Raw genomic sequence first — 21,580 nt, forward strand, 5'->3', positions numbered from 1 at the left:
GATTTGGATGGCATGGCCCGGTCTGGCCCCCACTCACCTTTTGCACCTTGTTGATGCGGTGAGCCGCCCGGTTATCTTTGGCCTTTTGCTGAGGAATACAGGACACAGCCTTAGGCCTACAACTCAGTTTCGTGCCCAGCCCCCATCCCTCATGTCACTCACTCCCTACCCAGGAACAGATCCCTTCTGGCCCAGTCGCTTTAGGAGTGGGAAATGGAAAGAACTGAGGTGAATTTCCCAAAGACATCCTCAAGCCCCAGTTTCCACCCAGACACAGGCTCCCTGCCATCTCACCAGGTAGGGGGCTTTGTCAGCAGCTGGAACTTTTCTCCAGAGCTTCATGATTTGTTTGCAACGGCTAGACCAGTCTGGAGGGCAAAAGCATGTTGTTAGAGGAGACCTGGCATGCGAACCCTGTGCCATCACATTACCAGGCTGTTGCCCTTGCCCCCGTCCCATGGGTACCTGGGTAATCCTGCTTGAGATTGGGAAAGTTAATGTTGGCATAGAGCACAGGCGAGATGGTGGAGAGCTGGCCCAACTCCTCATCCTTCTCCCAGCGCTGAAGGCTCCGCTGGTTATAGGAGAGCCCGTCGCCCTCACCCTCTGTGGTGGGGGTGGTGGGGGTGGAGGGTGTGGTGCCCCCCGAGCCTGTCCAGGGGCTGTCTGGCTCACCGGGTTCCGGGCTAAAGAAGCCCCCGCGCTCCCTGGGGCGCAGGGGCAGAGAGTCACAGAGGGCAGGGATGCCAAGCCCCACCCCAGACAGACTGCCTGGAGCCCCCAGGTCACTAACTAAGGAGCAGGGGGGAAGTGTTGTTACAGCAGCACCCAGGAGTCCAAGGTCCCCTCCCTTAGCACGGCCCCAGTGGGAGGGAAGGGACAATAGGGACTGCCCACAGAAGTTAGGCATAGATACCAACCTAGAATCCAGAAATGGGGACTGGCAGAGGCCTGGGTAGGAGTCCATTGGGCTGCTGGAGGGGAGATTGCCCAAAGGGAGTCCACCTACAAGAGGCAGAGGATCAGAGAAAGGGGGCAAGACACCCGTCCTGGGGGCAAGCCTGAACAAACCTGGCCACCCAGTCTTCACACCACTCCCAGCCACGTCACCTTGGAGAAAGGGCCTCTGCAGCGGTGTACGGCTGCCATCTGGGCCAGGGGTTCCGCAACCCAGGTGCTGCTCTCGTTCAGAACCCAGAACATCCTTGAAGAGCTGCTGCAGGTCCTTGGATTCCATCTTGGGCAGTTCTGTGGGGGGTTGATGAAGGATGCCGCTGAGGAAGACTGGGAATTTGAGGGGACACCCCAGGAAAGGTGCCCGGGACTCCCCATTAAAGCCGCTGTGCAGATGGTAGTCCCACAAGTAGGACCTTCTTCTCCCACAGAGGATGTTTATACCCGAAGGAGTGTGGGCCATAGCCTCACCTTCCGTGGGAATCCTATCTAAGTCAGAGCTAAGCATCCCTTCACCCGGAGTGCCTGGCTTCTCGGGGTCACTGGGCACAGGGGATGCCTTCACACCTCCATCCTCAGGTCCTGCAATTGCAAGGAGACACCTGTCAGCCACAGACAGCGTAGAGGCACCACACTGGCCACCCTGAACCACAGAGAGCATGAAACAGTTTCCAGCCCCCAACCCGAATCGTGCTCAGGGGCAAAACATGTTGACAGGCAAAACCAAGACAGGACACATTCTTCCCAGCAGCCCTCACCTGGTGTATCAGCCTTGCCCTCAGGGCCACGGGATTCTTCATCTGCAACATCCGGACCATCATCTCCTATGAGCAACAGTCCCCGCTCCAGTCAGAGATGCCCTACGCTTCATGCCCAGAATGGGTCCCCAACTCCACAGGCCAGGGACTTGGCCCACCCTCAATTCCAGGAGACGAGCCTATTCCCTACCAAATCCCCTCACCAGCTCCTAAGCACAGGGAGGTTGGATCCCTTCAGATCACCTCACCCTGACATGACTGACCTTTCTGTGAGGTGGGGAGCTCCTTCCTATCTGAGCCTCCATCCCCTTTGGCTTTTGGGGTTCCTAGGCCAAAAGTTGGCCGGCCCATCCCAACTGCAAAAAGGGCCTTCCGGCTCAGGTCCAGCAGCTCCTTCCCAAAGAAGGCTTCCTGAGGGAGGAGGAGGAGAACTGGGCTTCTTCATGCTCTGCAGGGCAGGCCTTCCCTCACCCCACAGAGCCTAAGACCCACCTGCAAATAAGCAGGAAACATGTCTTCCAGTTTGCTCTTCTTGCGCCCTCGCCTCTGCTGCTTCTTTTTCTCATCCCCATCAGCTAAGCTCTGGTCCACAGGGCCCTCAACAGGCAGGTCCACAGGCATCACTGGGGACAGAAGGGGAGATGTCAGCCCCTCTCAGGGAACACCAGGCATGCTGCTCCCAACGCACCTGAGGGAGGCTTTTGGGCTGCTTTCTCCCCAATGCCAGTTGGGTCCACCACCCTCTTGGCCCTACAAGTGAGCCCTCACCTCCCGGGCCTCCCTGGCAGTGCCCCATAGTTCCTGTGATCCCCACCTTCTCCCAGGCCCCACTGGAGCCCTCACCCGTCTCACCCTCGTCGGGCTGCCCATCCCCACTCAACACCTCCGCCTGTGCAGCAGGCCCCTTTTTCACACGTGTGTGGGATTTCCGCTGTCGCACCATGAAACCACCGATGCCTACGAGGAGGCAGAGCCGAGACTGAGAAGCCGCTGGGGGACCTGGTAAGCTATCCCCTGCCACGCACCTCCCCATCCCAGGGCCTCACCAGGCCGATAGGGTTTGCGTTTGCGTTTCTTGCTTTCCTCAGTCTCCTCTCTGCCAGGCTCCACGTCAGGGCTGACAGGGCCCTCCAGTTTCATTTCACATTCCATGTGCTCCACGCCACCTGTGTACGGGCACAGAGAAAGAGAGAGAAAGATCAGAGACATAGGCCCTTTTAACCTTGTCATCTTGCCACCCAAGAACAGAGTGCCCAGTGCCTTGCTACAAAGCCATGTGGCAAGACCAACAGGGGGACTGGGAGAGGCAGTGCTGCCCCAACCAATGCCCTACTCTCACTGACACCCTCCCACTACATGGGCACTTCCTGAGATTCCCCCGCCTGACCTTCACCCTTGAGCAGCTCATCAGCATCCAGGTCCCCATCCTTCTTGTCATCAGGACCAAGGGCATCTGAGGGCTCAGAACCCTCCAGCCCTGCCTCGCCTGGGAGGCCAAGCCGTCCTCGCCGCTGGCGCCGCTTGTGCAGGGGTGACATGGTAAGGTTACGCAGCACGGCCATGCCCGTTTCTGTCAGCCACACGCCCTCGAAGCGAAAGTACTGAGGCTCTGCACAAAGGGGAAGAGCATGTAACCCCTGGATGGAGGCCCCAGAGAAACCAGAACTCTAAGTTTCAGCCTAAGTCCCCAGCTGGGACAAAACCAGCAAAAGATCAAAGTGAACACTGGCGCATGAGGGTTGGAAAGGACAGGCCACTGACAGGTGCTATCTGAGGCCTGAGTTCTCTTTCAGTGACCCGGAGGGGTTCATGGAGACCGCTACCACAGAAGCCTGACTTTGCTCATGACTAACACTAGCTCACCAAATATACTCTCTAGCTGCCTGGGCCTGCCGAATGCCACCAAACAGTGTCCCAGATGCCAGGAGCAGGGCCCACATGCTGCTGGAGGAGGCAATGGCCACAGCCTCCTTCACTGAGGAAAAAAGTTCTATTCTGTGCTCTCTGAGGTGAGAATCTGGCAGTGCGAAGGTCATGCTCGCCTAGCGGAATGAACTCTGCCTGGGAAGATGGAGGCTTTTGTTCTCATCATAGGTTTACCACTAACCTACTGGCATGACCTTGAGCAGACCACTCAACCTCCAAGGATCTTAGTTTCCTCCTCTGAAAATGGGTAGAGGAAGTTGTGGGGGGGCAGGGGCTGGACTAAATTTTTTTTTATTTTTATTTATTTATGATAGTCACAGAGAGAGAAGGAGAGAGAGGCAGAGACACAGGCAGAGGGAGAAGCAGGCTCCATGCACCAGGAGCCCGATGTGGGATTCGATCCCGGGTCTCCAGGATCGCGCCCTGGGCCAAAGGCAGGCGCCAAACTGCTGCGCCACCCAGGGATCCCCTGGAGCTGGACTAGACAGTGTCTAGGTCTCCTCTGGCCTTGGCACTGGGGATTTCTGTGACTCACCTGGCTCTTTCACCTTCATAGGCACCAACTCTGGAGGTGCGACAGGCGCTATGGAAGAGACAGACAAACCAAGGCAGCTTGAGTCCCAAAGCAAGACCTCCCTGCCCTGACCCCTCATCACTCTCCCCAGCACCTGGCACTCACCAGCAGGCTTTACTACATAGGGCTGGCAGGAGACACAGTCAAAGCCCTCATCGGCCGCCTGCTCCACATCATCCTCCGTGAAGAGGCTCTCGCAGCCAGCATGCATCCACCTGGAAGAAGGGAGACCATAAGAAATAAACCCAGATAGTGCAAGGAGGAGAACAGGGTAAAGGCCTATATAGGGGAAAGGGCCATCCTCACCGTTCACAGTGGCGGCACTGGATTAGTAGGTCCTCTTCCACGTATGGGGCGTGACAGATAGGGCAGGTCACCAGGCTGGCGCAGGGGCCGCAGTGTGTGTAACTATTTTGCCATTCACAGTGGAAGCCAGGGGAGGCGGCCCCACACTGCATACAAGACACACACCTGGTGGGAGCAGAAAGACAGACCCTTGGTACCTAACCTTCCAGAGGCACCTGGAGGCACCTTCACACTGAGAAGCGAGCAACCAGTCCTGCCTCCTAAATCCAGCCTCTGCCATGTTAGCAACATCACATCCCTCCAACATCTCTGGCCCAGGCCCCCCAAAGATCCCGGTCTCCTTACCACTTGCACTTCCAGCCCCCCTTGGGCACGGTGAGCAGTGGCGGGTCCAGGCAGTATGTGTGGTAGCTAATGTCACAGTCATCACAGAGCAGCAGGCGTGAGGGGTCCGAGGCTTGGCCACACACCTCACACACGATGCACTCCACGCAACGCCAGCCCTTTAGCAGCATCACCTTGGTGATCTGGTGTGGGAGATGCCAACTTCTCAGGGTGTGACGTACAGGAGAGGGAAGATCTCTTAGGGGAGGGTGGGCCTTACAATGGGCAGAGCTGGAGGACCTCGGTGCCCAGGCCAGACCTCCATCTGAGCACAGGAAAGCTATACAGAGCACCCTCACCCCCAAAAGTAGTGGTTCTAAAACTAAGGCTCTCAGGGATCTCCACTGGTCAGAGAACAGCCTCACCCAGTCATTGCCTCACTACAACCTTTCACTAGCCAAATCCCCAAAAAGACTATGGGAAGAATTAGGTTGCATTTTCCCCAACTTTTCTTGAATGTTTAGAAACTGCTACTGCTTAAAGTTCACAAATGTTAGCAGTGAATAAGTTCATGGGGATCCCTGGGTGGCTCAGCGGTTTAGCGCCTGCCTTTGGCCCAGGGCGCAATCCTGGAGTCTTGGGATCAAGTCCCACATCAGGCTCCCTGCATGGAGCCTGCTTCTCCTTCTGCCTGTGTCTCTGCCTCTCTCTCCCTCTATGTCTATCATGAATAAATAAATAAAATCTTTAAAAAAAAAAAGTTCAATTAACATTAATGAAAACCCCAAAACAAGTGATCACACGGGGATCAAAACCAGCGCCTTCTCTTTGTAGCCATGTGCTTGTAATTTTGATTTCATACTTTATCTCCAAGCCGTATCATGTTTTCTATTAGTCAGGTTTTCCCAGCATATATGATAGATTAAGTTATACCAACAAATCACTGTCTACCACAATGAAACTTAATAAAGACCACCATAATTTCCAGAGTACTTTGCTCCAAGATGAGTTTGATAACTACTAGTGACTAATAAATAACTTCCATGACCAACAGCCATTTTAACTAGTGTGACCGGGTGTCAACTATACTCGAATTTAAAAATTTAAAAAAAAAAAAAAAAAGTGACCAGAACAAGGGCCTAAGATAAGAAATAACTGACCCCATTCCATAGCCCAAGCCTCTTGGGCCTTGAACTCACCTTGCTGTTGACACAGTAAGGGTGATAGCACTGGGAACACTGGGAACAGGCAAGGAGGTGGCCCTCTGCCCCCCGGCCAAAGCTGCCACAAACCACGCACATGTCCTAGAGAAATACAGAAACCTAAATATCCAACCTGGTCTCTTCATCTCACTCAGTCCCAGCGACCAACTAACACTAATCTGAAAGGAGGGAGTCAGGGAACCAAAAACCACCCCCCATCATCAGGACACTTAGCCATCACAGGCCTGGTCCTTCCTAGCGTGCCTTGCTCATCTGACCAGGGAACTGAACTGGTACATCCCGACTGGGTAAAAGAAAGAGAAGTCAAAGGAAGGGAAGAAAGTTAAAGACTGGTCAGGATGAGAGAGGAATGTATCTGACAAAATTCTATCAGCTTTGAGATTATTCGGGTGAAAATGTACATAATTTCAGGCCATAAGCTCCAATGCGGCAGAGGGCATTTCTTGCCTTTTTCATTGCTATACCCCTTGCTCCTAGCTCAGTGCCAAGCTCAGATTCCTCTGAGTCTAAACAGAAATTTGATGGACAGACAAACGAACGAAACGTGATCCTGGTTCACTGTCTGTTTTTTCATTAGCCGAATATCCCCAGAAGTAGGTCCTTGGTTTTCCCCATTTACCGTCCCACCAAAATACGCACACCCAATGCTGGGTTTGGCAGGTCTCAGTGCTGAGGATGGGACTACACCAGTCAAGTACGGTACCTGCATTAGGACAAACTTGTCTGTGTTGGAGAAGAGAACCACAGTATTTTGCATGGTGTCGTCATCGTCGTCTTCTTCCTCTTTGCTGGGAGAGCTATCGATATCAGCAACCTTACAGGCAGAGAGTTGTGGCAAGTGAGGCAGCTAAATCTGCCCCCACTAAGCTGCTCTCCTCTTTGGTGTTGGGGGAAGGAGTGAACCCCTGGCTAAGATGAAGGCCAGGAGCCAGGACTAAGAAGCAGAAGAATACCCCAGCTCCCAAACTGGGCCTCAGCCCGACAGCAGAGATTTCAGAGAAGCCTGGGGGCCAGGTGGACAGAAGGAGCACAGACATAGCTGGACAGGCCCTAGGCTAGCAGGCAGGTAGGTAGGTAGGTAGGTGAGCGTGCAGGGGACTGGCAGGATTTAAAGGGTGTTTAATCTTGAAGGGACCAGCTGAAGCATGTTTGGGAAATGGGAAGCCTCTCCTTACTACCAGAGTCTCAATGGAAGAAGTAGTTGATTTTAGCCGGGCCCGTCCTCTCCCACGTCCTCCATGGGCTCCTCCACGTGGCCGGCGTCTTCCTGGGAAACTACTGCTGCGACCCTGAGTGAGGGAAGAGGATGGTTACAGGAGCAAGTCGGGAGCTTGCGATCATACAGTGTAGGGGGAGAGAAGAAACGAACGGACAGAACATGATAGGTGCTAAGGCCCAGGAGTCCTGGCCAGGACAGGGGAAAAGCCAAGCTCTCAGACAGCAACAGGCAGGTAGCTCCGGTTCAAACCATTCCCCTGTCCCAAGGAGAAAGAGTGACCAACATGGCACAATGAGAAAAACAGTGGCCAGAAAGACTTGAATTTCCAGTCTGTACTCTTACTGAGTAACCACGAACCCGTGCAATTCACTTCCCCCTCTAATGTATCAGTATTCCCCTTAATGAAGTAAGAGGACGAACTGAAGAATCTCTGCGAGTCTAGGATTCAATAAAGCCAGGTAGACAGTGACACAGGTCAATATCCTCAAGGGTGGCATCATGACCACAACCAGTGGCTGGATAGTTTCTTACCTGTTTGATGCGGGAACGAGCCGGGGAGCTGCGCCGCCTCCCCTTGTCCCCCTCGGCTTTGCCTCCGCCAATTGCTGTCCCAGCATCACATAGTAGCGAGTCGTCAGTCTCTGGCAGCGAGTCAGTACAGAGCCGCAGGGAGCCCTCATCCCGGGCTGGACTAACGTCTGTAGATACCCCCAGCTCCATGGACAAGGAGCCGCCCCCCTCGGGGTCGGGAGAGCCTAGCAGGGGCTCTGAGCCAGGAAAACTGGCACTGGCATCACCCTGGCTCAGATTAGAGATCTCATTAACGATGTCGGATTTGATGAGAGTGGGTGGGGTAGGGGCCACCGGTACACGTGGCTCCTCTTGCTCTTCACAGGGTGAACCCTGCCCTGCCTGCTTGCCTTCTGGGCCATAGACCTCCATAGGGGTCACGGGGGCCAGCTCCTCGGGGTCCAGGAGCACAGGGGAACCCTTAAGTTCACTAGCCAAACTGCCAGGGGTCTGTCCAGCCTCTGGCTGTGAACCAGGAGTGTCAGTCCCATCCAGAGGGGCTGTGTCTTCCCCCAGACCAGAGAAGTCATCCAGAGCTGGGGCAGGGCTGGGTGCGGGGCAGGAAAGGTTCCCCATGGGTGAGGGGAGAGGACTAGTGGGGCTGGGTTCCAAGGCTGGACACTCAGGTTCTGGGACTTTCTCAGTCTCCATCTCATGCGGCTCAGCCTCATCTGAGACCTCCACTGCCTTCTCCATGGGACTCAGTGGGGAGGGAATGGACAATGGCAGAGCAGGAAGAGAACATTGGGAAGGAGGGGAGTTTTGGGGAGGAAGGGAAGGCTGCAGGAGTGGAGAACACCGAGAGGGAAGGGGCTCCATCAGGATGGGAGAGGCTGGTCCCATTGGGGAGCCTGGAGATGGGGGGAGGATCATAGGGGGCACAGGCTCAGGGTCAGTGCAGTTAGCTTCTGGTGGAGGGCTGATGGGCGTCTCAAGGATGGGGGCAGCCAACGGCGACTCAGGGTCACTGTCCCCTTTGGCACCAAAGGGGTACTCTAACTCCCCCAAAGGAGACAGAGCCGGCGGGGCCACAGCTGTGATAATGGGTGAGAGCGGAGGAGGAAGAGGATCTGGAGAGAAAGAGAAAAAGGGAGGCTCTTAGATTAGACGTGCCATAAAGAATTAAGACTGTCCCAGGTAAGAGAGTATTAATATCCCCTTACCTGGTGGCATCAGCTGAGGTGACAAGGATGGCTCCCCAGATGGGGACAACGGCAACTCCTCTGGTAAAGGGGACAGAGGTGGTTCCCCAGGCTCAGACAGGGCCGGCTCTCCAAGCAAGGGGGATAAAGATGGCTCCCCAGGTGGGAGGAACAAGGGCAATTCCTCAGGTGCAGGGCATAGGCCTGGCTCCTCAGGGGGCTCTTCAGGTCGAGGGGACAGGCGCGGTTCCTCAGGTCGAGGGGACAGGCGTGGTTCCTCAGGTCCAAGGGGCAGGCGCGGTTCCTCAGGTTGAGGGGACGGGCATGGCTCCTCAGGCCGGGGGGACAGGCGCGGCTCCTCAGGCCCGGGGGACGGGGGCGGCTCCTCAGGCATGGGGGACAAGGGCGGCTCCTCAGGCCGGGGGGACAACTGCGGCTCCTCAGGCATGGGGGACAGGTGCGGCTCCTCAGGCCGTGGGGACAGGCACGGCTCCTCAGACCGGGGGGACAGGCACGGCTCCTCAGACCGGGGGGACAGGCGCGGCTCCTCAGGCTGGGGGGACAGGCGCGGCTCCTCAGGCCGGGGGGACAGACAGGGCTCCTCAGACCGGGGGGACAGGTGCAGCTCCTCAGGGGCAGGGGACAGGCATGGCTTCTCAGGCCGGGGGGACAGACGTGGCTCCTCAAGCCAAAGGGGCAGGCGCAGCTCCTCAGGCGCGGGGGACAGGCATGGTTCCTCAAGTGCGGGGGACAGGCGTGGCTCCTCAGGCCGAGGGGACAGGCGCGGCTCCTCAGGCTGAGGGGACGGGCGCGGCTCCTCGGGCTGAGGGGACAGGCGCGGCTCCTCGGGCTGAGGGGGCAGGCGCAGCTCCTCGGGCTGGGGGCAGAGTCGTGGCTCCTCAGGCAGTGGCAACAGGGATGACTCCTCTAGCGGTAGGGTCACGAGTAAGTCCTCCGGTGGCGGAGAAGCAGGTGAGTCTTCAGGCGGCGGGGAAGTCGGGGAGTCCTCAGGCGGTGGGAACAGGCGGGAAGCCTCAGGTGGAGGGGATGTGGGGGACTCTTCGGGTGGTGGGGACAGGGGAGATTCCTCGGGTGGTGGGGACAGGCGTGACACCTCAGGCAGGGAGGACAGGCAGGATACCTCAGGTGGGGGGGACATAGGCGAGTCTTCAGGTGGTGGGGACATAGGCGAGTCCTCAGGAGGTGGGGACAGACGGGATGCCTCAGGTGGTGGGGAGAGGGGAGACTCCTCTGGTGGAGGGGACAGGGGCGATTCTTCAAATGGTGGGAACAGACAAGATGCTTCAGGTGGCGGAGACATGGGTGACTCTTCAGGCGGCGGGGACATGGGTGACTCCTCAGGTGGTGGAGACAGGCGAGATGCTTCAGGTGGCGGGGAAGTGGGCAACTCCTCAGGTGGGGGGGATAAGGGAGACTCTTCAAATGGTGGGGAGAGGGGTGATGCTTCAGGCGGTGGAGACAGGGGCGTCTCAAGTGGGGGAGATGGGGGTGACTCCTCTGGTGGAGAGAACGGCGACTCCTCCAGTGGAGAAAAAGGTGATGATTCAGGTGGAGGAGACAGAGGAGACTCCTCAGGCGGCGGAGAGAGGGGTGATTCCTCCGGTGGTGGGGACAGACGCGATGCCTCAGGTGGTGGGGATGTGGGCGATTCCTCAGGTGGTGGGGAGAGGGGCGACTCCTCAGGTGGGGGCAGCAGTGGCATCTCCTCGTTTAGGGGGACCTCCAACCGGGGCTCAAGTTGGGCCCCTGCTCTCCCTGTAGACATAACACACTAGGCTCCCACCTAGCCCAGCTCTACTCCATACAAAGTACAGGGCCTGGGGCAAAGCAGAAACTGTCTCTTGCCGCAAACCGGCAGGAATTACTTTCAGGGACCCTCAAACCCCACTCACCTAGTGGTTTGGCTTCACATTGCAGGGGCCCCGGTTCCTTGGGTTGCATGGAGGTCACGTGCCCACCCTTTGGCTGCCCTTGGCATGCAACGTACAGAGCTTCGGGCTCGTCAGTGGGGGTATCGCCAGGCTCTAGGGGTGAGAACCTGCAGAGGGTAGAGGGAAGCAGGCACCGTGGCTCTCGTCAACTATCAACCCCCCAGAGAGCACCCTGGAGCGAGGCATGAATACTATGGATCCTACTGCCCACCTTGGGGCTCTCCTCTCAAAGTCAACTTGCTTTAACACATCTCCTGCCAGTCTCAGTACTTCCAAACCCCCATCCCTCTCTCTCCCGGGCCGTGCTACTTACCTGCTACAGACAGGGGGATGCTGCTCAGCCACAGAACCGATAAGCTGTCCTCCCTGGGCCTTGTGACAGCGGTGACAGAGTGAGTAGTTTTCAAACCACTCAGAGTTGGGATTCAGCTCCGCTGAGCCTGCCCCACAGGCCCGGCATACCCGGCATGCCTAGGGGAAGTAAGTGGGCAAAAGAGGCACTGGTCAGAGAACAGACCAGAGGAGCGCAAAAGACTCCCCACAACTGAGAAACAAGATGTTATAGGAGGCAGAATGAAGGAGAAGAAGGCAGACCCGGAGGACGTTCACCTTGCACTTCCAAGAGTGAGCTGGCAATTCCTCCATTGGTGGCTTGAGGCAGAAGGTATGGTATCCTTTGTCACACGTCTCACAGACCAACATCTTAGAGTCATTCCCAGGTTTCCTGCAGGGACACAGGGCACAGAACAGGGTCATTCCTCCCCTCATTTTCAACCCGAACCTGCACTTCACCTAAGGCTTCTCTCCTGCCCCTTATTCTTACCTGCAGGCTTGGCACACTTTGCATTCAGGGCACTGCCAGCCAGCACGCTTGCGGGCGGTAAGAGCAGTGTCCAGGCAGGCCCCGTGATAGTGATGCCCACAACTGGTACAGAAGAACAGGTCACACAACTCCCCTGGCCCCTCGCATACTGCACAACGAGCCTCCTCTATGGTGGGAAGAGACAGAGAACGCGGGTCAGCTACAGATTCCTCGCAGGACTCAGCACAGTGCTCTCTACATAACAGGCATTCCATAGACACAGAATGAACAAACAATAGTTACTGAGAATCTGCCTAATATATGCCAGACACTCTTCTAGGCACTGCAGATACCATGGTAAACAACACAGGCAAAGTCCCTGTGCTCACAAAGTTCACGTCTATTTTAGTGGCGCATACACACACTGCTCTGCAGAGCACAAAACCCCCTGGGCACACTTGGCCAGAGGACTTCTTACCCAGATGTGCAGCCCCCTCACTGTGCTCCGGGCATAGCAGCTGCAGTGTTTTCATGGATAAGAAGGAACCACTGGCAGTCGCACAAGGGAAGTGGTAAAGCCGTGGACATCCGGGTGAGCGGCAAGGGATGGAGGCACCGAGCCTGGTGCAGTGGGAGCAGCGCTGCCAGGGTAGAGACAAAGGGTCAGTACCAGCCACTCTCTCCAAGAGCAATAGATCAGGCACTAGCTCCGCCTCTGTCTACCCACTGCCCTTCTATTCTACCCCTCAGAAGCCCACCAGCTCTGCTCGCTCTGCCCTTTACCTATGCAATCCCTTGGCCCCAGCCCCACCTGTGAGATCCCTGAGAAGATGGCCTTGTCCACACCACATAGTTCTGGGCCCTCCTGCCCCCATACACCTGCCGACCACGCAGCACACCAATGGTGAGCCCAGCAGGACCCTTTAAAATGGAGAGGGGTAAACAGAATGCAGAGTTAGCAAAAAGGTAACTACTGGCTCAGGACCACAGCCCTTACCCCATTTCCTGCCCAAGTCAGCTACCCCACCTCCCCTCACTTACCTCCAGGTTCTCCTAGGTGGGCAGGTGTCAGGCCCTCAGGGAAACCAATCTGTGACAGGTCCTCACTGGGCAGCACTGCCTCGTTGGGCCCTGGGATCCCCCCAGGGGACACCACTGGACACTGGGGCCAGTCAAATGGCAACTCAAAGCGCCGTAGTTCCCGCTGCCCATGTAGACTAGGCTCCCCGCAGTTACAGAGAGCACAACGCCGCACTGGACCCCCACTGTGGACATACAAGCATCAGCACCATGCCAGGCCCCTGCCCAAAGACAAGCCTAACATCCCCATAATATGCCTATGATTCCCAAACACTCATCTTCCTCCTCGAAAGCCCAGACTCTCAAATCAAATCTTTGTGTGCCTTTATATCCTCATTTCCCCCAAACTAGTTACCTGCAGTCCCGGGGAGGCTCCTGAAGCCTAGGACCTCCAGAACTGGGCACAGAGACCTCCCCCACATGTGGGTTGGGAAGGTCTGGCTCAGTGGTGCCTGACTCCTCAGAGGCTGCAGGTCCATCAGCTGAATGAACAGACAGAGAAGCATGTATCAGCCATCATCCTCTATATGACACTAGTCCACTCATCAGACCTATGAGATTAACCAAAACCCTCACAGTGATGGCAATTTGACTTTTGTTCCAAAGAACAAAGTCCTTCAATTACCTGTCTATCAGACAGACTTAGCTCCAGTCCTTGTGCCAGCGCCAGAAATCTAAGGTTGCCTGGAAAGGGCAGAAGGCTGCCAGCAAACCCAGAATTTGCCCTACTCACCTGCCGGTTCTGAATCTTTATCCTCACCAGGCGGCTTCTGGCTGTCCATCCCTCTCTCCGACTGGGCAGGGCCCTCTCGGGGAGACCTGTCAGGGCCAAAAAGAAAGATCTATATGTCTAGTAAGTCTCCCCAACTAAACACTTTTCCAAGAATCCTTGGAGGTATAAAATAGCTATTGCTAACTAGACTTTACAGAAAGCCAAGCAAAGCCATACCTACAAACTCCTGTTCTAATGACAAGGAAAGTCTTTCTCCCTAACCCTTATCCCACTGCCTACTCCCTCCCCAGATAAACACATACCCTATTGTCCCACTCTGGATTCCCAGGGGATCCACTCCTCTTTCCCCCTTCCTACCTCCTGCGTAAGAGTTCCCAAGGCAATAGCATCCAACTAGAAGCACATTCAATCTATATCTAGTACCACCCTTTGCCCCATGGCTGAGTTCTTGGTTCTTGGTGGGCCCTATTCCCTGGCCTTTTTCTTCAGATTTCAAGTCAGCTACCATCCTAGAGGTATGTCAGTGCCAACCCAAGGGTAGTTAAAACTCAAGAAGTCTGAGTACAGCCAAAATCCCTCTCCCAGAGTCAGAGTCTGAGGTCTTGCAGGATAGAGAATACATTACTGAAACTAAAGCCCAGTGATGGATGGATCTCGCTCCTACTTCCACTGGTTTCAACCAGGAGATCCCAATCATAACAGAAGAAACTCCCCAATTTCCCAATTTCCCCCCATTGCCCATCCAAATCCAGCTCAGGCCCCTGCTGAGACTGAGCTCAGGATCTCACCCAGCCTGAAGGCCTCAGGTCGTTGCCCTTAGCAACGCCAACTGCCCTTCCTCCTCAGAAGTCCCTAGTAGTTAACAGAAGTGGGCCTTAAGAGTTACTGAGCATGTGTAGCCAGGCTTGAAGCTAGGCATGCTGGGAGTTGTAGTCTCAGGAAGCACACTGCCACTTGGAGGAGTTCTAAACCAAGGAGGACACAGCAGAGCAGAGTAGCTTCCTTCCTCTTCCGTCAAGCAGGGTTTCCACACACACTATGGGGGTAGGGGGTAGGGGGTAACGGTCCCCTCTTCTACAATCTGCCTGCCTATACCACAGCCAAAAGAAACACACTAAAGTTATACCTAAGAGTGTTTAGACCCACTCTTTGGGCATATTTTCCTAAACCTTAGAGGGAACTAAGCACAGTACAAAAAAAGAGAGAAGTGAAGAGTTACAGAGGTGAGGAAGAAGAAAGACATCTTACAGGAGAAGGGAGAAAGAGGTGCCAGCAGCTCTTAATGGGAAGGGTAAGGACTTAAGTAGAGAAAAGAAGTATAGTGTTGGTAAGGATGGGGGGAAGGTATACATGGGAAGGAGGGAATCCCTAAAACAGAACTCTAAATAAAAGTTTGAGATATTTATCTCTCCCACCTTTTCCACTCCTCTCATTTAACCACAGGGACCACATCAACCTTAGACAACTATCTCTTGCCAAACCGAATACCCCAGTGGTTGGCCACTGGGGTTGAGTGACTGGGGCAGATGAGATGGGGAACACTCAAAGGTCCAGGATTGGCGAATCAATTAGCTAAGAACCACAATTATCAGTCCTCTTTCCATGCATTCACACTCCCATCTCCAGAGACGGGCAATGCACTCTCTGTGACACATCACAGGAAAAGAAAATTTGTTTTACTTTTTCTCCCCCTCAAGTTATCAGAATCCACTAGGGTGGGAAAGACACAATGTTACCTCCATTCCCAGGTCATCTCTTTCCCAAACCTGCCACACAATCACACCTGAAAGGGAAGCAGGGTGGTCATCTGGCCAGCCCACAGAAAAGTTACTCTGGAACTTCAAGGGGCCCTTAGCAGCCACAGTTGGGAATTGGAGGGGTTAGAAGTCAGGGCACCAGGCAGGCCCCTCTTCCTAGTCAGTCATTCAAGGCCTGACCACACCCAGAGACTTCAAAGTTGCCTAAATGTGTACATCCTACTGTATCTTACCACTACATGCCCCCAAAGGTCCTCCACAGCTGTGCTCTCAGAGTTAAGGCCAAAAGAGTCACAAACAGTAAGAAATAAAAAGCAACAGTGATAATACAGTAGGTGGGAGGAGGACTGCCTCACACAAGGCCAGAGGGACAAATTCCTCTGCCCTCCCCCGAGCGCAGCCCTCTCAAGCTGGTAGGGCTGGCAGTGCTCAGGGAGGTACAGAAACCACCTTCGTCCAGCCTTGGAAGACAGAGTACCAACATCCCCCAAAGCCAGAGCCTCATTCATGGGGCCATGGAAGACAGACCCAAGAAGCAAAGAGTAGCATCCTCCAAGCTGTACCAGAAAGAATCTAGGGGTACCTCCAAGAAGCCTGGGCTCTTCTCTACCCCTGCAGTCTAGCAACTGCACCCTAATGCTGAGTCCCAGTTCCCAGGTCCCTGAACAGATCTAAACAAATAAAGACCATAGGTTCCCCTGTCCCATCTTTCACAGCCAGAAACCACACACACACACACACACACACACACACACACACACACACACCAAGGGCTTTTTCCCTAGATCTAAACTGGGTTAATGCCTAGCCAGGCTTCCTCTGGGGAACTAGAGATCCCAGACAAGTATAGATCTAGAGAGTAAAACTGCACTGGCTTCCCTTAGTCCTGGGCCTAACAGGCCCAAAACAGCAAGGAAGAAGACATGGATTCATCTCAACCCAATCTCCCTGCTGCCTCCATCCCAGACCAATAGTTTAACTCCATTTTCCCAGCCAAAGGGGAAATGGAGGCTTGGAGAGGTGAAAGGCTGAAACAGGCCCTTGAGTGAACAGCTCTTCTTCAGGACTCAGGACTTCCTGGTTCCCAGCCTGAGAATCAAACCACACCTCTCCCCACCCCCATTTTGGGCCGGCCCTCCAGGAAGAATCCAAATGGTAACACTGGCCTCTAGACCCTGCGGACTGTCTCTGGGTCATCCTGGGGTTAGCCACAGCTAACAAGGAGAGGTTTCTCCTAAGGAAGTTCTTCGGGGACACACAACAGGAGGCATCCTCCTGAAGAAGCAGGGGCAAAGAGTGGGGGGTGACAGCTAGCCTCACTCCACCACCCCTGTAGCACCTCTCACCTCAGGGTTACCAGCCAGAAATTGTTCAAGAGCAAAATCCCCATTTTCTCCTTTCCAAGACCAGGCTCGAAGAGATCTAGCCTATGTATGTTGGAGGGGGTGGAGTGAGGGAGCGAAACACACCAGCCAAATCCCTGCTGGGCAGCATGACAGCTGTTGAGAGGGGCTGTCCCAGCCCAAGGCCCAGAGGCATGAGGCTCATGCTGCACCCTTCATGCACTCACACACACACCCCTTCTCCCTAACACCCCCTGCCAGGGTTGGAAACACAGGCTTCAGGAGAAACAGCTCTGATCAGGTCATTTCTCCTCCAAAGAGGAACAGGCCACCCTATTCTGCAGGCTTGGGGCAGGATCAGAGGACCAGTTAACATTCCCTGATTGAAAAGGGTTGGAGAGGTCTGGGAGGAGCCTGTGGGATTGGCCGGGGACTTATGGGCAACCAGCTCTCCACACTAGGCCCAGAGAAAGCGGGAGACAAAAGCCATTTTTTGCAGCCCACATTCGCAGGGAGCAAATCTCAACGGCCTCCTCTATAATCCCCTAGAGATTATGTCCATCCCCAGAGGAGGGGAGGCAAAGCAGGCTAAGACAGCACTAGGCCTCGCTGGGGTCACTTTGCCAGGCAGGGGCAGTTTAAAGTTGAACAGCAAGGCCAGAGCTGCCCCCAGCCCCGCCTCCTTCTTGCCCCAGCCACCCAGTTCATCACACTAGGCAATTTCCACACACTCTCCCCCTTTGCACAGTGAAACAAGGCCTGGTGAAAGATCCAGGGTTCCTGGAGTCTCCCAGTGACTGCTCTGGGTGCCCGGATGGGCCAGAACAACCTTAAAGTCCAACCTGGCAGTAAGTCTGACCTGGCAGTGGCACTCTACCGTCCCTCCCAGAGTTGTTCTGTTCCCAAGGCCCACAAGGAACCCTGAGGGAGAAGCAGCCAACTGGGATTGGTGCTGGCATCGGGGCCTGGGTCCTAGTTTAGCAGAGCTTCCCCCCAACACAAAAATAAACAGGCAGAAAGGCGATCTGGCCAGGTTCCCAAACTCCCGTGGTTCCCTGAACCCCTAGTCTTTAAAAAGGCACACCCCAGACACCAGGCCTCAGTTCTGCCCCGGCGACTGGCTCAGGTTCCCTTGACAGACCCTGCCAAAGGAACCCTCCTCAGCTCTGGCACCCCTTTCTCCAACCCAAAGGCCAGCTCCGGCCAAGATAGTCCATCTGGCTATGCCCCCAGTCCAACCCTTTCTGGGCCCTGGCCGGGCAGACTTCACTCACCTCTTCACAGGGCGATCCAGAAATCCTCATCCGAGAACATGGCCAGAGCCCGGGCCGCTCCCCGACCTCCAACCGCCAGAGCGATCACAGCCGCCCCCCGCACGGGGGGGCTTAAGGGGGCCAAGAACGGTAAATCCAGGTCGGAGTGGCCACCCTCCTCCCCCCCCCAAAAAAAGCAAGAAGCCAAAGAAGGGTTCTCTGCCTCGGGTTCCAGCAGTTTAGGTTTCCATGGACAGCCCGAGGGCGGCGAATCCCGAGCGGACACAAAGAGAGCACCGGTGGCTTTGATCTTGGGCAAGCAGGCTCCGCATCCGCGTCGCCCGGCGGCCTCTCAGTCCTAGGGCCGCGCCAGCGCCCCGGCCGCCCGCGCTGGGCTCGGGCGGAACGTCGAGGCTCTCCAGATGGAACGTCGAGGCGCCTCCCCAGCAGCCCGGAAGGAATGCCGCGCCGCCCCGCGCCGGGCCCGGATGGAACGTGAGACCCTCGCTGGAGCGCCGAGCCCCTCTCCCCGCCCGGGCCGGCGCCCCGGGGCCGCGCGAGCTACGGCGACGCGGAGCCGGCGGGGCCGCGGGGCTGGACCTGACACACACCCAACGCCGGGCTCCTCGGCCCCGAGCGCTCGCCCTCCGAGGCTTCGAGCCCCCCACCTTCTGCTCCCCCCGGGGAAGGGAGGAGGGTAGGTGGGCGAGGAAGAGGAAGGGGCGGGCGGTGCGAGCCCTCTGCCCGCTCCCCTCCGGCCGCTCCAGGCCCTGCGCTCGCCTCCCTTCCCCTCTGGCCTCGGGAGCTGCCCCGCCCCCGGCCTGGCCGGCTCTGATCGGCGGCACCCTCTCGACCCCCGGCTGGCTGTGATCGCGGGGGGCCTAGAGGTGCATGGCCCAACCCCGGCTCCCGGCACCGGGGGGTCAGGAAACTGAGCGGAAAGTGGGGAACGAGGCAGCCATTTGCAACCGGAGAGGAAAGTAGTGCAGCGCGGCGCCGCTCCGCCTCCCCCCCTCCGCCTCCTGTTCGGCCGGTAGGGTGGTTCCTGCGAAGGGGCTATTTCCTGGCCCAAGAGCTCGGCAGCGGTCGTGGAGATTCAGGAAGCCTCCGGCGCCAGATCCGGGGGGCCCTTTTGCCTGGGGAACCCCACTCGAGAAGCGGAGAAAGGAGAAGACGCGGCCCTATTTTGTGTTGGAGCGGAGCGGCGGAGGGATACGGCCCTCTCGGAGGAAAGGTTGTGACTCTGCAGTTCTACGCACACGCTGCGGGATCCCTCCGCCCCGGGTTAACCCCGACTGCGCCGGGCCGGCCGCGGGGCAGACACGTGGGAACGAAGCCCCCCTCCTCCGCGCCCCGGCCCTGGACCTGCCTCCCTCTCCGCGCGGCTGCGGGAACTAGGACTCCGGCCACTTTCTAGTGCCGTTCCCTCGCGGTTCTCGGCCCCTGGAACCACCTGCCCCCTTGCCTTGGCCAGGGGCAGCCTTTCGCGGGAGGGGGATGGAAGAAGAGCCAGGAGATTGGCCGCTGCTCTGCATCCTGGGAACTGGAGTCCGCAAATGGAGAAAGTGAGGCACGGCGCCTGGCGCTGCAATGGGTGGGTTCTTGCCACGTTCGGGGGCCCAGAGGAGAGCGGGACGAGTCCCCAGCCGTTCCTTCTGGCTCTGCAACCCCCTCGTGGGGAAAGAAGAGTCCGTGCCCCCACAGTCGCCACACGCACCTCCCCCATCAAAACATAAATGTGGAGTTTCCTTTCCCGGGTGCTCCCGCTCCCCCCCCCCCCCCACCCTCAGTCGTTCTCTCGGGACCTCCAGGGCCTGTGTCCCCTTTTTTAGTAAACAGAGAGGAGGTACCTTGAAGCCCTCCTGCTACCTGGCCGGAGTGCTGTTACTCTAGCCAACATCCCAAAACACTACTTACTTACAGGCATTCCCCCATCGACCCCCGTAAAGTCTGGGTGAGAAGGGACTGGAATGCCTTTTCTGCATCAGCTGTGTAACCGCGGACGAACAGGAGGAGACAAATTAACTATGTGCTAGATACTTTATACATTCTTAGTTACTCCTCACCCTCTTTATGAACTATGTGGAATTAAGTCTGTGATGGTGAGATCGAGGCAAAATGAAATAGGTAAAATTTCCCAGTGAACCACATCGAGTGACATCCATGATTCAAAGCAATGGCCATGTTTTTCCTAGGATTATATATATATATATATATATATATATATATATATATATATATAATAAAATTATTTTAAGGAGGATGTGGAGAAAGAGGCAAATCAGGGACGGGGGCTGGCTTTGTGGGAAAGGGTTTACAATGTTGTCCGATAGAATTTTCTGCGGTAATGGAAATGCACTACAGCTACACTGTCTAATTTGGCTTAGCTGCATGTAGCTGTTGAACACTTTGAAATGTAGATGGTGCACCTGAGGAACTTTTTAACGTTAATACTAAAACTTAAGTAGCCATATGTGGCCTCCATATTGGACAGTGCAGAAAACCTAAATCCCTACCAGCCAGGTTCATAGGAGGGATCAGAAATAGGCAATAGCCCGTGCTAGCCCATGCTAGCATCACGTACCTACCCTGCCTGCACTGACCATTCAGGTTTATTTCAACAAAAAGTCCAGCAGTGACCCCACACCTGTCTCAGCTATACTGAATAACCAAGACAAGGAACATCTGGGTGGCTCAGCGGTTGAGCATCTGCCTTCAGCTCAGGGCGTGATCCCAGGATCTGGGATCAAGTCCCGCATCAGGCTCCCTGCGAGGAGCCTGCTTCCCCCTCTGCCTGTGTCCCTGCCTCTGTGTGTGTCTCATGAATGAATAAATATTTTAATTAATTAACCAAGACAAGAGTTGGAAAATAGGGATACCTGGCTTGGCTCAGTCAGAGCATGTGATTGTTTATCTCAGGATTATTAAGTTTGGGTCCTAAGTTGGGTATAGGTATTACTTTAAAATAAAATCTTCAAAAATAAACCTTTTTACAAAGTTGGAAAATGTTAGGTCTCTCCCTACCTTCTACATCCCAGAAACAAGGAGGCTGACCTTCACCAAAAAGACCTCCAATAACATTATAGCCACCATTTAAGGGTTTATTATGTTTGACTGTTCTAAGCATTTCATATATCACCTCAATTTAATTCTCACCTCAACTCTGAAGGTTGAACTATACTTCATAAATAAGAAACTGAGGCTTAGAGAGGGTAAGGGACTATACAAGGTCACACAGCTAAGTGGAAAAGTATTCCAACCTAGCCATTAACTAATATTCATTCTTCTATCAGGCCTTTAAGATTGCTTGATACACTTTTAGAAAATTTCAAACAAGTCTTAGACCTCATGGAAATGGCAGCAGGGCAATAGATAGCCTATGATGAGTATTTCAGGTAAGATGTGGAAAAGGACCCGATTTTAATGTAAGAAAAAAGAGGGTGGTGACAACCCTAAAGAGAATCCCAAACTACTGAGATTGCTGTTTGGATAATGCCCCTTCCAACAGCTCTTATTTTTTACATTCTAGTTAGATATGGAAAAGCAGCTGGCAGCACTTTTGAAGACCAGCATGACAATCTCCCCAACTGTAAGCCCGACTAGCCTAGAGTGAGGCGCTGGCAAGGTCACAGCTAAGACTTTGCCCATCCTCCCCATCCTCCCA

The 21,580-nt window shown here is 55.3% G+C and overlaps 1 protein-coding gene across 10 annotated transcripts in view; it reads right to left on the reverse strand.

Moving 5' to 3' along the window:
- Positions 1–20,844, reverse strand: part of KMT2D (lysine methyltransferase 2D) — a 41,462-nt gene extending 20,618 nt beyond the window's left edge. For 4 of the 10 annotated variants that reach the window (XM_055337078.1, XM_055337077.1, XM_055337073.1 and 1 more), the window contains exons 1-31: positions 17,938–20,844; positions 13,564–13,649; positions 13,186–13,312; positions 12,792–13,015; positions 12,562–12,671; positions 12,229–12,391; positions 11,772–11,937; positions 11,558–11,672; positions 11,262–11,419; positions 10,910–11,055; positions 9,018–10,772; positions 7,816–8,924; positions 7,241–7,354; positions 6,769–6,879; positions 6,042–6,146; positions 4,864–5,045; positions 4,519–4,683; positions 4,318–4,427; positions 4,174–4,221; positions 3,100–3,321; positions 2,759–2,878; positions 2,556–2,669; positions 2,205–2,335; positions 1,976–2,123; positions 1,713–1,778; positions 1,426–1,536; positions 1,111–1,248; positions 921–1,005; positions 466–707; positions 295–368; positions 38–88 (exon numbers count right to left, since the gene is read on the reverse strand). In XM_055337078.1, coding sequence (XP_055193053.1) covers positions 38–88; positions 295–368; positions 466–707; positions 921–1,005; positions 1,111–1,248; positions 1,426–1,536; positions 1,713–1,778; positions 1,976–2,123; positions 2,205–2,335; positions 2,556–2,669; positions 2,759–2,878; positions 3,100–3,321; positions 4,174–4,221; positions 4,318–4,427; positions 4,519–4,683; positions 4,864–5,045; positions 6,042–6,146; positions 6,769–6,879; positions 7,241–7,354; positions 7,816–8,924; positions 9,018–10,772; positions 10,910–11,055; positions 11,262–11,419; positions 11,558–11,672; positions 11,772–11,937; positions 12,229–12,391; positions 12,562–12,671; positions 12,792–13,015; positions 13,186–13,312; positions 13,564–13,612 — 6,459 coding nt within the window. In that variant the 5' untranslated portion in view covers positions 13,613–13,649; positions 17,938–20,844. The remainder of the gene's footprint in view (positions 1–37; positions 89–294; positions 369–465; positions 708–920; positions 1,006–1,110; positions 1,249–1,425; positions 1,537–1,712; positions 1,779–1,975; positions 2,124–2,204; positions 2,336–2,555; positions 2,670–2,758; positions 2,879–3,099; positions 3,322–4,173; positions 4,222–4,317; positions 4,428–4,518; positions 4,684–4,863; positions 5,046–6,041; positions 6,147–6,768; positions 6,880–7,240; positions 7,355–7,815; positions 8,925–9,017; positions 10,773–10,909; positions 11,056–11,261; positions 11,420–11,557; positions 11,673–11,771; positions 11,938–12,228; positions 12,392–12,561; positions 12,672–12,791; positions 13,016–13,185; positions 13,313–13,563; positions 13,650–17,937) is intronic. The other 6 variants (XM_055337076.1, XM_055337071.1, XM_055337075.1 and 3 more) reach the window with 4 other exon arrangements.
- Positions 20,845–21,580: the final 736 nt, after the last annotated feature.

The sequence above is a fragment of the Nyctereutes procyonoides genome, unplaced genomic scaffold, assembly GCF_905146905.1.
Source record: "Nyctereutes procyonoides isolate TBG_1078 unplaced genomic scaffold, NYPRO_anot_genome, whole genome shotgun sequence".
Lineage (NCBI taxonomy): Eukaryota > Metazoa > Chordata > Mammalia > Carnivora > Canidae > Nyctereutes > Nyctereutes procyonoides.